Genomic DNA, 13,847 nt, shown 5'->3' with positions numbered 1-13,847 from the left:
AGATTGCTCCTTCCCTATAAATCCTTCTGATAAGATATCTCACTGACCCCCGCCTTCACCCACGCTTTCTGGAGACCACCAAACGACCACATTATGAAGTCATCTAATCCAGAATGACAATCCATACAATCACTCTGTAATCTAGACTGGATATACATTTTACCAATGATCAATCAAGGATTATTTTCATAGACTTATAATGATAATATAACAATTATTAAGACTTCCGCTGTTGATTTGTAACCAAATTCAATGTATTGATAGCCATTGTCAGCACTAGAACTGACCAACAACAAGACCAAGCTCACGTCCAACATTTTAAGCAACTAAGATGCTGCTGTGTGAACACTCTTTGCTATTTTTGATTTGCGCAACTGCCTGAGTTATTTTGTCAAGCACTCAGAATGCCCGTTATCACTCTGACTGACTCTGTATAAATTACTGTCTTCAAGGTCCCCCCAAGTATCTGTCACACAAAAGAAAGAAGGAAGAAACTCGTATTTATATAGAACGTTTCATGTCCTCAAAGCATCCCAAAGCACTTTATCCATCAGAATACAATTGATAGCAGTCACCATCTTCATTGGTAAATGCAGCAGCTAATTTGTGCACAGTAAGGTCTTACAAATAGCAATGAGATAAATAAGCAGTTAATCCAATTTGGTTTTGGAAGAAATCCCTGGGACAGTGGGAGAACCCCCTTGTTCTTTGAATCGTGGCAAGGGGTCTTTTTGCATCCACCTGAACAGACAGATGTGGCCCGAGTTTAACATTTCTTTCAAAAGCCAATGACTCTGTCAATACAGCACTTCTTCAATCATGTACTGAAGTGTGAAGCTAGAATATCGGTTCAAGTGCCCCTAGTAGTAGTGAGAGTGCTATCATGGAGGTAAGCTGGTAGTGACAGGAATAATACAACCAAGTAAAAGCAATATTGAAGTAAAGTGTTGTTCCGTGACTACAATCAAAATTCTGATTTATTGTACTTTTTCCTGTTTTAAGACCAACTGTTTGAGGACCAGTTGGTAACTGTGTTGTGAAGATCATAAAGATCTTGAGAACCTGGAGTTCAATTCTAGATCTTAAGTTCATTTATCCAGTTGGACAGCAATAGAAGAGCTAAAACAAAAACAGAATTACCTGGAAAAACTCAGCAGGTCTGGCAGCATCGGTGGAGAAGAAAAGAGTCGACGTTTCGAGTCCTCACGACCCTTCAACAGAACTGAGTAAGCTCAGTTCTCATAAAGTAAACTCATACTCAGTTCTGTTGAAGGGTCGTGAGGACTCGAAACGTCGACTCTTTTCTTCTCCACTGATGCTGCCAGACCTGCTGAGTTTTTCCAGGTAATTCTGTTTTTGTTTTGGATTTCCAGCATCCGCAGTAGTTTTTTGTTTTTAATAGAAGAGCTAAACTTGGCCTCAGGATTGAGAGGGACTAAAAAACTAGCCAGGATTCCTGCTTCTGATCTCTCTGCACTAAACACTGCCCAATTGTTCATGTGTACACGTGGCTGGTGAGGACAGAACTGGGCTCGACTATAACTTTCCCCTCTTCTGTCTCTCTCCTCTTCCCCTGTGATTGAATAGCCTGACAACACCTGCTGTCTAGGTTCAGATATGAAGCATTAGCACGACAAAAGTACTGGAAAATGTATTTGTAAAGCCGTGTCAAGCACCCTGTGTATTCGAGCCTCTGTCTGGAATTTAATAGCTTAATTAACCCCTCTCTCCAGTCTTTCTTCTTTGTGAAGATCAAGATGTAGAATCCGTTTGGGTGGAGATAAGAAATGGAAAGGGAAATAATTCACTGGGAGCAATGGGGGCTTCTAAGGAAGGTACTGCAATAATCATGAGCAACCTTAATCATTAGATGGGCAAATCAAATTGGCAAAGATATTATTGAAGGTGAGTTCATAAGGTATGGTTGCTTGGTAGAACACAACATGAGCATTGCTGAAAAAGAGACGTGCTGGCGAAGCTTTTCACATTGCACTCATCAGGACAGATTTGCAAGAATGCCGATTATAAATGGACTCTATAAAAAGACTCTGGTTGTGGCGTTGCCATGGATAATGCATCAGGGAACAGTTAACTGCCAAGCTTTTGTTTAAATGAATTAACTGCCTCGTTTGAATTTAAATTTTGGACACTCAGTTCCTATAATGGTAGAAAATCAGGTGACAAAAGGGGAGGAGGAACTTGAAACAGTCATCATCAGAGAGAAAAAAATACTAGGCAAACTAATGCGATTAAAAGGCTGAGGAATCCCCTGGACTTGATGACCTGCATTCGAGGGTCTTGGAGTGGTTGCAGAGATAGTAGATGCATTTGTTGTGATCTTCCAAAAATCCCTAGATCCTGGATAGGTCCCAGGGTATTGAAAAAACAGAAATATAATATCCCTATTCAAGAAAGAAGGAGACAGAAATCAGAAAACTTTAGGTCAGTTAGCCTAAGATCTGTCATTGGGAAAGTGCTGGAATCCATTATTAAGGTGGTAGTAGCAGGACTTATAAAAATAGTAATACAATCAGGCAGATTCAACCCGGTTTTGTGAAAGGAAATCATGTTTGACAGATTTATTAGCGTTCTTTTATGATATAACGAGCAGGGTGGATAAAGTGGAACTGATAGATGTGTATTTTCAAAAGACATTTGATAAGATGCTACATAAAAGGTTACTACACAAAATAAGAGCTCATTGTGCTGGGGGTAATATATTTGCATGAATAGGGGATTAGCTAACTAATCGAAAACAGTCAGGATAAATGGATCATGTTCAGGTTGGCAAACTGTAACTTGTGGGCTGCCACAAAAATCACTAGGCCTCAACTATTTACAGTCTATATTAATGACTTGGATGAAGGAACCAAGTTACTGTAGCCAAATTTGCTGGCAATACTACAAGAGGTGGAAAAGCAAATTGTGAAGAGGACACAGAGGCTGCAAAGGGATATAGATCAGTTAGGTAGGAAGAATAGAAAAGCAAAATATTGTTTAAACTGAGAGCCTACAGAATGTTGTTACAGAAAGAGCTGGATCTCGCTGTACATGACACAAAAAACTGACATGCAGTTACAGCAAGTAATTAGGAAGGCAAATGGAATGCTGACCTTTATTGCAAGGTGGATAGAGTACAAAAGTAGGGAAGTCTTGTTACAAATGTACAGGGTGTTGGTGAGATGATACCTAGTGTACAGTGAACAGTTTTGGTCTCCTTATTTAAAGGATATAATTGCATTAGAAGCAGGTTCACTTGACTGATTCCTGGGATGAAGGGGTTGTCTTATGAGGAAAGGTTGAGCAGGTTGGGCCTATGCTCATTGGAGTTTAGAAGAACGAGAGGTGATCTTATCGAAACGTAAGATTCTGAGGGGGCTTGAGAGGGTAGATGCTAGAGGATGTTTTGTTGGTGGGGGAATCTAGAATAAAGGTTCATCCATTTAAGATGGAGATGAGGAATTCCTTTTCTCAGAGGGTTGTGATTATTTGGAATTTTCTACTCCAAAGAGCTGTGGAAGCTGAATCATTGAATATATTCAAAGCTGAAATACAGTGTGGTAATCTGAGGTACAGTACACCTTTAAGGGAATGTGAGCAGATTGACCATGTGATTGTATTACCCAATTGCTGTGTAGCATGGGCTACATTGTTAATCAGTAGTTTTAGAGTAGGGTTTGGCTTGAGAAGACACCTGTGTTAGTGCTCCATTACTTATGTTAATAAACAGCATGTGCTTCCATCTTACAATGGTCTCTTCGTCTGCATCATCTCGATTACCAACTCACTCATCAATAGATAGGCGTGCAACTGTGTTCGCTGAGCAAAGCGACCCGATAGAGGGAACATAAGACAGATTCTTGAATTATAGGGGAATCAAGGGTTATGGGTAACAGGCAGGAAAGTGGAATTGAGTCCAAGAGCAGATAAGCCACAATCTGATTAAATGGTGGAGTAGACTCATGAGGCTGTTTGGCCTACTCCTGCTCCTATTTCTTATATTCCTACTTGGGTGCCTTAATTTTATTTTTATAACCTTGTACACATTATCGGCTATTATGTGTTGTCTGATGATTCAATTGCTGAGTGAGTTTTGTTCCTGTTTTAGGCATGCTTCCGTTGTAAACTGAACATGAAGGAGGGTGACCCAGCTGTATACGCAGAGCGGGCTGGTTATGACAAGCTGTGGCACCCCCCTTGCTTTGTCTGCTGCATCTGCAACGAGCTGCTGGTGGATATGATCTATTTCTGGAAGAAGGACAAACTGTACTGTGGCCGTCACTACTGTGACACTGAGAAGCCACGTTGTGCTGGCTGTGATGAGGTAGGGAACGAAAACTTATTATTTACCAAAACTCTAGAAAATGTACAATTTCAACATTTCTCCAATATATACTGAATCATAGGAACCCAGTTATTCTTAAAGGATCTACTCTGGGACAGTGAAGGAGTAGGTTTTAGCAAATATACCCCCATTAAGAAAATGTATCGAGTATAACTCCTGAATGCCTGTTTTAACCTTGCTAAAGCTGACAGCAATTCATTGCATCTTGGGGTTCGATAGTTGTAAAATCTCAGATACCCACCTCAAATGTTAGTGACTATCTTATTCTAATCGTGACCTTCAGAAAAACACAACAATTAAATAGCATCTAATAATCGAGCTATGATTTACAAATTTTGTAGAAAAATCTACGTGTATTAGAACACTGCTGAAGATATCAAAACACATTTCATTAAAACCAATATTATGCCTTTGCCCCAATAATCTTTTATGATTGCACCAAATCCCCATTAGCCATATGAAGACTAACTGGACACTAGCTGGAAAATGCTGGAAACACTCAGCAGGTCATTCAGTAACTGTGAATAGAGAAACAGTTAATGTTCCCATAGTGCTGAGACTGTGTGTGTTTGTCAAATCATACTTCCTTACGTACATTCATTTGTGATTTATTGCTGTTTTATGAACATGAAATTTGAACCAATCACATACAAGAAATGTAAGATGATTGAAAACACCAAGAAAGCATGATGTGTGGCAGATTTGCCCAACAAGAGAAACCTGTTGCATTTTCAGACTTCACATAGATGCCTCTCGTACTTTGTGACAAAGACCATTTCCTTAAGTGATCCCCTGTTCTTTCTCAGCCAGAATTTGACTTTATATCACCAGATATTGAGCATGTAGTATGATCTACAGGTCAAACAGAAGCCTTTATAACTGTGTGTCAGTTACCAGATATGACCCCAGCCTCTTTAATAATTTGCAGACTTTAAAAGTAGAAGAAAAGAACTATCAGACTGCAGTTTAGCTGTAAATGGCAAAATAGATTTATTAAAAGTAGTAGGTAAGCAGTAGGAAGGGGCAATGCACTATTTCTACAGAGCCTGTAACTTACCCTTTCTCGCCTGTTACAGAACCAACAAAAAACACGGCACTTTGCTCACTCTACTGTTTATACTAAACTTGAATTATAGCCTGTTCTGTATTACTTAGATGGAGTAATAGTACAAAAACACTTCTACATAAGCTGTGGTACAGAATAGAACTGAGCGTATGCTGCTGCCAGTATTGCTCCCAAATCCTTTGATGTTGAAAACTGGAATATAGAAAAACAAAAAGGTGCCCTCCTTAGTTAAACCAACCAATGTCAACAGACTCTTAAGTATTTCCTTAACCCCGATATGTCACGGCCCATGCCCAGACATGAAACCACAGACCAAGTGTATGCGTTGAAAACACTTCCCTAATTTAGTAGTTTTCAGGACAGCACACGTGTACAATATTTGAAACGTGTTCATAGTTTAACATGTTTTTGTTGTTCTACACTTTATTTTAAAAAAAAAAGACAACTGAGCAAAACTGCATCTAAAATTGGTTGCCTGCGGATTTTCACTTGGATTAATTTTCCATTGATACAAAAAGTGTAGGAAGTCCTGAGATGCTGTGTGAATAGCTAGTCTTTTGAGACCCCGGAACACACATTAGGAGCTCGAAGCCATGATCTGATAAGTTTGCCCGAAGGTCGTAACAGCTCTGGGAATTTAAACGAGTTTTTGGCCTGAAGCCTTTCAGAAAAACACACTCACCTGATTAAAAGAATGGTCTCAAACATTTAATAAACAGAAAATAATTTATAAAGCTCATGTATTATTTGTACTTTTTAAAAACAATGCTATTATGCTACAAACTTTATTCCAGGCTTAGTGGAAGAACGCAAAATGGTGACAAAAGTGTTTTCAAACGATAGTACAGAATTGTGTAATTTGTATACCTGAGAAATAGGAATCTCATAATTTAAGTCATCAGAAAGCTCACCCTGTTAGCCAAGTAGTTGAGATGTGCGTCATTCCTTTAAATTGGCTCCTACCAGCTGACTTTCTACAAGAATGCACATGACCATCTGATATCACTTTTAAAAGGCACTATTCCTACGCAAGTGCATTCGAATTTTGAAGCAAAGGAGAAGTCACTTCAACCAATCTCTGTCAAGTACAGTGAGAACTGAATGCAGACACAGTTAAAGAGTGAAGGACCAGATTTTTATATTTTGTATTGTATTCTAAATGGTTATAACAGTCTACTCTTTTTTTAGTGTTTACATTAAGAGCTGAAAACAATTATTGTTCGTTATGCGTAGTAGCAAATTGTCTAAAGAATTCATTGTTCCAACTTAGTGGAAGGTTCTGAGTATAAATATGAGCATTTAAATATCATGTTTTGTAACATTAAATACTTAGTATTTGGGAAAGAAGAAAAGACATGGGTTTAAGTGTTTTTATATATTCCCTGGCATTGACTGTAAAACAAAAAGACTGTAACTTAAACAGACATTCAAGGTCCCTCATATTGTATGCAGGGGATTTATGTACTGTGGTTACTGCACCTGCAATGGGGTATGGGAATCTATGGGTAATCAAAAATGCTTGTCTATAGAGGGTTCCCTACTTTCTAAATTCTACCAGGGTAGATGTGTCAATGACCTTCCTTTTCCCCTTGCAATAGAGTAACTTTTGAATTACCATGAACAGCACCAGAAGATTTGCAACTTTCTGTTTTGTAACGCTGATTTCCTGTAACGTCTCGGATTTGCCAGTTAAACCCAAGATATTCTGACTTTCAGTGCTTACCTCAGACTGTAGGTGGCATTGTGGTGCATGTTCTATCCATATGTCAACTGACCTGGTGCCCTGCCAAGGTCTTCCAAACATGGTGTTGGCACACTGATCTCCAATTTACCATGTAAAATCTTCTAATATATCGCACATCATTATCCAGAAATTATAACCGTTGTGATACGTGGAATTGCACAATGCAGCATTGATGTTGCAAAGAGATAGTCACATGTTGTAATGTAACTATTTGAAAAGGTTTTGAGGCATTCTATTTGTACAAAGATTTTGTTGCACTCTTTTTTTTCTCTCATTTTCCTGGGCCATATATCTCCTGTGGCTGACAGCACATGCAGTGGACTCATTCCAAAGCAAATCAGCCATTAGGACAAGCAAACGGGCAGAAATTGGACCCGCTCATTGTGGGGAAACTTCAGGCTACTGCTCTGGAGAGATGTGGGGCAAAAGAAGTGGAATTGGGTACATTTAGAGTGAAGATAAAGTCTGCAATGAACCCTATATCACACCACCGCCCCCCCCCCCCCCCCCTTCATTCTTGTTGTTTGAGTCCCCAAGATTTCTTATTGCACGTCTCTTGTCATTTTACTACAATCCAAAACACCATGAGGAATAGCTCGAAAGTCTACATTTGATTTGTTAACTTGTATGTTAGAATTATGTGAATAACCAGTGTGCATTCTACTTCACTGAAACGATTACTGAGGCTGCACATTTTGTGTTCTAATAGTTCCATGTTCTAGTTCCAGAACTTACTCCAAACCCATTCTGTACTGCCAAATAAACAGTTTCAAACCTGGCTTTGTAATGGGGCCTGTCTGTATATGAGAACAAAGTTGGTGCTGCCAGGTGTGTTCTCCCGTTCTTTGTGCCTCAATAATAAAACACAATATTTTTGTAACTGTATGAATAGACAGATTTACAGAAAAAGTCATGACATTGGTATTCTGTCATAAACTCCACATACTGAAATCGCTGTTATTGTGCCTCCCACAGTGTATTAGAGTTGTCCTTTTACAGCCTTCATGGAATATTTTTGATTCTGTAGACATCTTCTTCCCCTTTTTAAATCACCTCAAAAAATATATCTGGTGCTGCAGTTTTTAAAGATTTAATGTTTGTTTCTAGAATATGTGATATACAGTCTGAAGGCTTATTCATTCCTTATGAAAATTATGTTTTTAGGACTGCCTCTATTTTTGTTGCACAATGGATGGTGTGAATTAAGCAAATTCCTTTTAAACATTACATATTCTGGCACTTGCACTGCATCTTTTTTTTTTGTGATTTTAATACCTCAGACAGATTTAATGATTATATATTGTGCTTACAATATAAAATTGCATTCTGTGCGTTTACTCTTTTACTCTTTGTTTCCCTCACTCGCTAGTTAATATTCAGCAATGAATATACTCAAGCTGAAGGCCAGAATTGGCACTTGAAGCATTTCTGCTGTTTCGAATGTGACTGTGTCCTTGCTGGAGAAATCTATGTGATGGTGAATGACAAGCCTGTCTGCAAACCTTGCTATGTGAAGCTTCATGCTGCGGTAATGTATCTTGCCAGAATATCTGAATTTATAACTGGGAGATTATAAAACTGCAAATGGTCATATCAAAGACTGATTCCACCCTTGAGCTTTACTTATTCTTAGAGACTTGAGGGATTTTCAATATAACCTTTACTAAAAATGCAGCTGCCATAGCTATTTGTGGACAGATATTTTTGGCCCCTCATGTCTTATAAATGTGCACAAAGAAAAGTACATTTACATATTTTTTGGATCCAGCAACTATATTAATGTGAAACTGCAAACGGTAATCCCAAAATGCTTTATTTTTAAAATACTCTAGCTGGGTGATTATCCATACAAAAGGGAATGGACTGGTCTATTATTGAGCTATGAAATCATAAACCACGCAGCACAAAGAGGCCATTCGGCCATTCGAGTCTGTGCCAACTCCCCAACTTTCTTCCCTATAACCTTGCAATTTTTTTCTCCAAGTATTTATTCAATTCCCTTTTGAAATCTACTATTGAATCTGTTTCCACTACCCTATCAGGCATTACATTCTAAACCCTAATCACTGGCTGTGTAAAAAGGTTTTTTCCCCCATGTTGCTTCTGATTCTTTTGGCAGTCACCCTACCCTTCCATCACATCAAGTTTACTTGACTATTTTACCATTTTTTGAAAATATTCTTATTGAATAATGTCGTATTTGAGATTTCTTGATTTTATTTTGCTTCATAGAAGGGATTTGCAGATGAGATGTTACTGTAGATCGTGGGGTATAAGTCAACCTTTGAAGCCTCAAAAATCCCTCCTGAAAACAGTCAACTTACGTGCCAAGTATAAAATCTGAACCACCGGTTCACCAGTTTGAAATGTGAAAAAAAAAAACACCAGTAATTCAAATTTAATCAATGTGATATGTTTTATTGAATGAGCCAATTCTACAGACGTACCTTTAATCCCAATCAAAATGTTGTAAAAACAGTCCAATTTATTGTCTTTAGTATCCAATGCAAAGAGTTCATCAAATTCAACCTGAGTCACTGTGACTATGACGTCATCGTAAGGATCCTGCTGTAGATCAGATTTGGTGCCTTCGGTTTCAGATTCATCCCTGCATAACAAATCGTCTTCCTCTCCATCCATTGAATTGGATATTCTGCATTTTTTTGAATTATCTGATGAAAGTTTTTGCATTAATAGCACCCACGATTTGATGATGAAACCACACAAGCAGATATAGTTCCGCTCTTTGTCAAGGTTTTTTCCCACTGTCAACCACCCACCTATTCCATTCAGCACAAGCATGATCCTTCAATGCCAAAGGTTGAACTATGGATGTTAGACCCCCCTGGTGTAACAGCAATTTGGATGTTATTTCTTCGCAAGCGCCTCTTGATCTCATCAGTTGTATGGGATCTGAATATGTCCCACACTAATAAGTTGCGTTCTTTGCGTAGGCCACCGGGACACCTATTCCAGACATTACCAATCCACAGTTTCACTCCATCCTCATCCATCCAGCTGTTGTCATGGACATGCCCTGAAGTCCCTGCAGGGAACTTGATTCTCGGCATGGTTTTACGTTTGAAAATTACCATAGGCTTTGATTTCATCCCATTGGCCATGCAAACTTGTACTACCGTGAACACTGTCTTCTCATGCCCCGTGGTTTTCAGAGAACTGTTTTCGAACTTTTCCACTCCACAGTTCAGCTGCAGGGCATATCTAAACTCCTGGGCGTTTCATCCACGTTGCCGGTGACATAATAGGTACTTGTGTTTTTGCTGCTATCGGATGATGAGCCACTGGAAATTGGTATTTTTGCATTCTCTGAGGTGAGCGATCTTGCTCTTCTGCCACAACACTAGACATTTTCATTCCACAGAGCGGTTACACCAATCAGATCTGAAATCTTTGCTGGACTCAGCATTTGATTTGGCCCACTTAAATGTGCGTGTACACATTGCATTTCTGGTGACAATGTAACCGTTCCAACGATTCTTAAGGACCCAGTCAGGTACTTGCCTCCCAAGATCAAGCCAGTGGCTGCTCCCTGACCTCATAGTGCATTTGGTCTTGGGCACCTCCTTCAGGGCAGATTCCTCCTCCTTCCATTCTCGCACCAGTTTTTCACTAACACGGAGTTCCCTCACTGCAGTGTTGTTATTTGACGAGTTAGCAAATGTTATGGCTTTTAGATTGAAGCCAGCTTCGTACTTCATTCTTTTTTTCCAGAGGACCCATTTCTGTTCATCATTCACCACGGGTGGTCTGGTCTGTGTGGACGTGTCTTAAATTCCTGTGCATCATCTTAGAAACACGGTCCGTGTTGCCTGCTTAGTCCCATGCACCAACTTATAAGAGGAGTAAAGCATGCATTTCTGAGATGAAAGATTGAGGCCAGTATAGTACTTCTTAGCAGAAAAGAGGGCTTGACTTGTACTCTGAGTATAAGCCTAAAGTTAATTTTCGGCAGGGAGAAAATGGGGTTGACTTGTTTGCTGCAACCTGCAGTAGGTGTTGTTTTACAACAAATTAATTTCTAAATGTCCAAAATGCACAGCTTCTAGCCTGAGACAGGGCAGGTAGTAGTTGAGGTAATGAGAGTTTTTCACTACCACCAAGGACATGAAACAATGTTACCACCATTCAGGCGGCCTAACAAAATATCCAAAGCTGTTACAGTAGGGATTTTTTTTATTAAATGAGAAATTAGACCAGCACAAGGTTTCTGCTGCTGATATACTCTTGGACATGAATTTTCAGGATGGCGGGTCTCGAGAGATAGGCCGGCAAGGGGGCGGTGATGGCTGTGGGGACAGGAAGGGCGAGGTGATCGGCCCTTAAGGGGAGGGGCCTTTTAGATAAAGGCACCCCCCCCCCCCCCCCCAACGCTCTTCCTGCCTGAGATCAAACTCAGTTTATTTCCGAGTATCCCCCCCACTCCCAAGCTGTCATCCACCTGCCAGCCTAAAAATTGAGGCTGGGTGGGAAAAGACCCTTAAGTGGCCACATTGGGGCCTTAACTGGGGCAAGGGCTGGCTTCCCATCCGAGGCCCTGCCTGCCCCACAGTAAAATTGCTATAAGGTCCGGGTGGGTAGGAACCTGGAGGGTATCCCGTCCGTGCAATTACACACTCCCTCCCTCCCACCCCCCTACCCCACCCTCACCCCACCTCAGAACCCACTGGCGAGGGGGGTAGAGTAAAATTCAGGCCTTGGGAGGAGGGGTAGTTGATTTGGTTCACAGTTGAATTCCTAAACGGAGGAGGAGTTAGAGGCACTGTTCCTTCACTTCTTGGGAATACAAGAAGAATAAAAGCGACCCGGGGTAAGTTAGTCAGATTTTGAAACCGAAGACTATATGGGGAAGACCTTATCCTCGGGTTAGAGTAAAGAGATAAGAGATCATTTTTGCAGTTCGGTATTGCCTAGAAAGAAAGGTAATGTCAAAATCATATAAATTGACCCACAGAATTGGCGAGCCATGTGGTTTAGGAACTTTAATTCTTTGAGGACAGAAGTGAAACTGTAGTAATTGAGGTTGGTTTACAACTAGGTTCACTTGCAGAGCCAAAATTTCTAATGGATACCAACTCAATTTTTCAATGATATCATACATTTTAATAATTCTAAATTTTAGAATGACTCTGCCCCTAGTTGGATTTGCTTATAACACAACACATTTGGGAAAACTAAGAGAGTGCCAACTTTTGGCATTTCTTAGAAGCTGCTTCTCATGAGTTGAGGAGGCCCAAGGAAAATGCAACAAAGTTGGAACTTGAGCAAACTGGCAGCAGGAGCTAAATATCCAAATGTTGCACATTGCTACCAGACAGGTTTTTATAGATGCCCGTGTAAATTCTGTATTACTGAATTTCTTTCTCTGCACCAATGTCTTAATTTTTAGGTGTGCCAGTGTTGCCATAATGTCATTGATCCGGAGGCCCAACGCGTTACATATGGGAACTACAACTGGCATGCTACACCTGACTGTTTCCTGTGCTCCTGTTGTGGCAAATGCTTGATCGGCCAGAAGTTCATGCCAGTAGAAGGAATGCTCTTCTGCTCAGTAGACTGCAAGAAGAAGTTGACGGCTTAAAGAAGGGGCGAGAATAATGGCAATAAATTTAAATGCTGATTTCAATTCTCTTTTTCTTTGATTTATACAATATATAGATTGGTGTATTGTGAATTGAGGAATTGCTCTTTTATTACAACATATAAGCATTTGTTAGTGGTCAAAAGTTGCATTGAAAGGATGAATATGTTGCATGGTCATGCCTAAGGAATCTATGTACTGCATGTAATTCTCGTGAAGTCACCTCTTTTGCAAAAAGTTCATTGTATGCTTCATGAAAAGTATCTGTATGATCGGAAGATCAAAGCTGGAAATCTCATTATAAAAATATCTGAAAAGGTATTCCCTTTTCATACTTAGAAAATACCTATTCAGGCAAGATTGGAGCTTGTGTACTTTCTTGGGCTCAGAATAAAATTCTACTTGAGCTGTTTTTCACTAAACGTTCAGTACTTCAGATGTGTGTTTCCCTGTTGGACATTATTGTAGCTAAAGCACAAAGCCCTAGAAATTCAAATCACTCCTTAAAAACCTGTGTGTTGCACACACCTGTTCACAGTGTTCTTTCACATAAATGCTGGCAGCTCATTATCATGAGTCAGGCAGCAGCCACCACTATTGGCTGCATGCCTGTTTTAGGGCACCTGTGGGTGTGGAAAATCAGGCTTCACTGGTAAAACCGTAGTGAGTAGGCCAGATGAGAGAGCTTCACATGATGAAATCACCATCCACAACTCTGCAGGAACTGGGACGGGGGTTTTGAGGGAGGGAGGGGGGTGTGGATTAGGATGCCATAGGTGCAGCCTTGTTGGAAGCTGAGATTACTCGCTAGCTCTGCAGATGAGGACTTAGATGTTGACTTTGAGGGCCCAGGCTACCTCAATAGACAATGATGGACAATCATCAGGACAAACTAGGTGTACTGGATAGTTTGCCAGTGAGCTTTCACACTGGCTCAGAATGTGGAGGAGTTGAGCTGCAACTTGTATAGGCTTTGCACAAAGCATAGAGACCATCCTGGAGCTTCTTAATACCCTCCATGGCAGTGCCCACAGTTGATGTGGAACCTCATATGACTGCCAGTTTGGTTCTGAGGGCCAATGTTGATGAAAGC

At 40.2% G+C, this 13,847-nt stretch overlaps 1 protein-coding gene across 1 annotated transcript in view; it reads left to right on the top strand.

Moving 5' to 3' along the window:
- The window catches only part of tes (testis derived transcript (3 LIM domains)), a 56,985-nt gene extending 43,809 nt beyond the window's left edge, over window positions 1-13,176 (top strand). Inside the window, exons 5-7 of the mRNA XM_078568045.1 lie at window positions 4,109-4,324; window positions 8,525-8,683; window positions 12,563-13,176. Of these exons, the coding sequence (XP_078424171.1) occupies window positions 4,109-4,324; window positions 8,525-8,683; window positions 12,563-12,754 (567 nt within the window). The 3' untranslated portion in view covers window positions 12,755-13,176. The remainder of the gene's footprint in view (window positions 1-4,108; window positions 4,325-8,524; window positions 8,684-12,562) is intronic.
- The last annotated feature ends 671 nt before the right edge of the window (window positions 13,177-13,847 follow it).

This window comes from Cetorhinus maximus, chromosome 22 (assembly GCF_964194155.1).
Source record: "Cetorhinus maximus chromosome 22, sCetMax3.hap1.1, whole genome shotgun sequence".
Lineage (NCBI taxonomy): Eukaryota > Metazoa > Chordata > Chondrichthyes > Lamniformes > Cetorhinidae > Cetorhinus > Cetorhinus maximus.
Note: the sequence above shows the minus strand (reverse complement) of the source record. Positions and strands in the feature narration are given on the sequence as shown.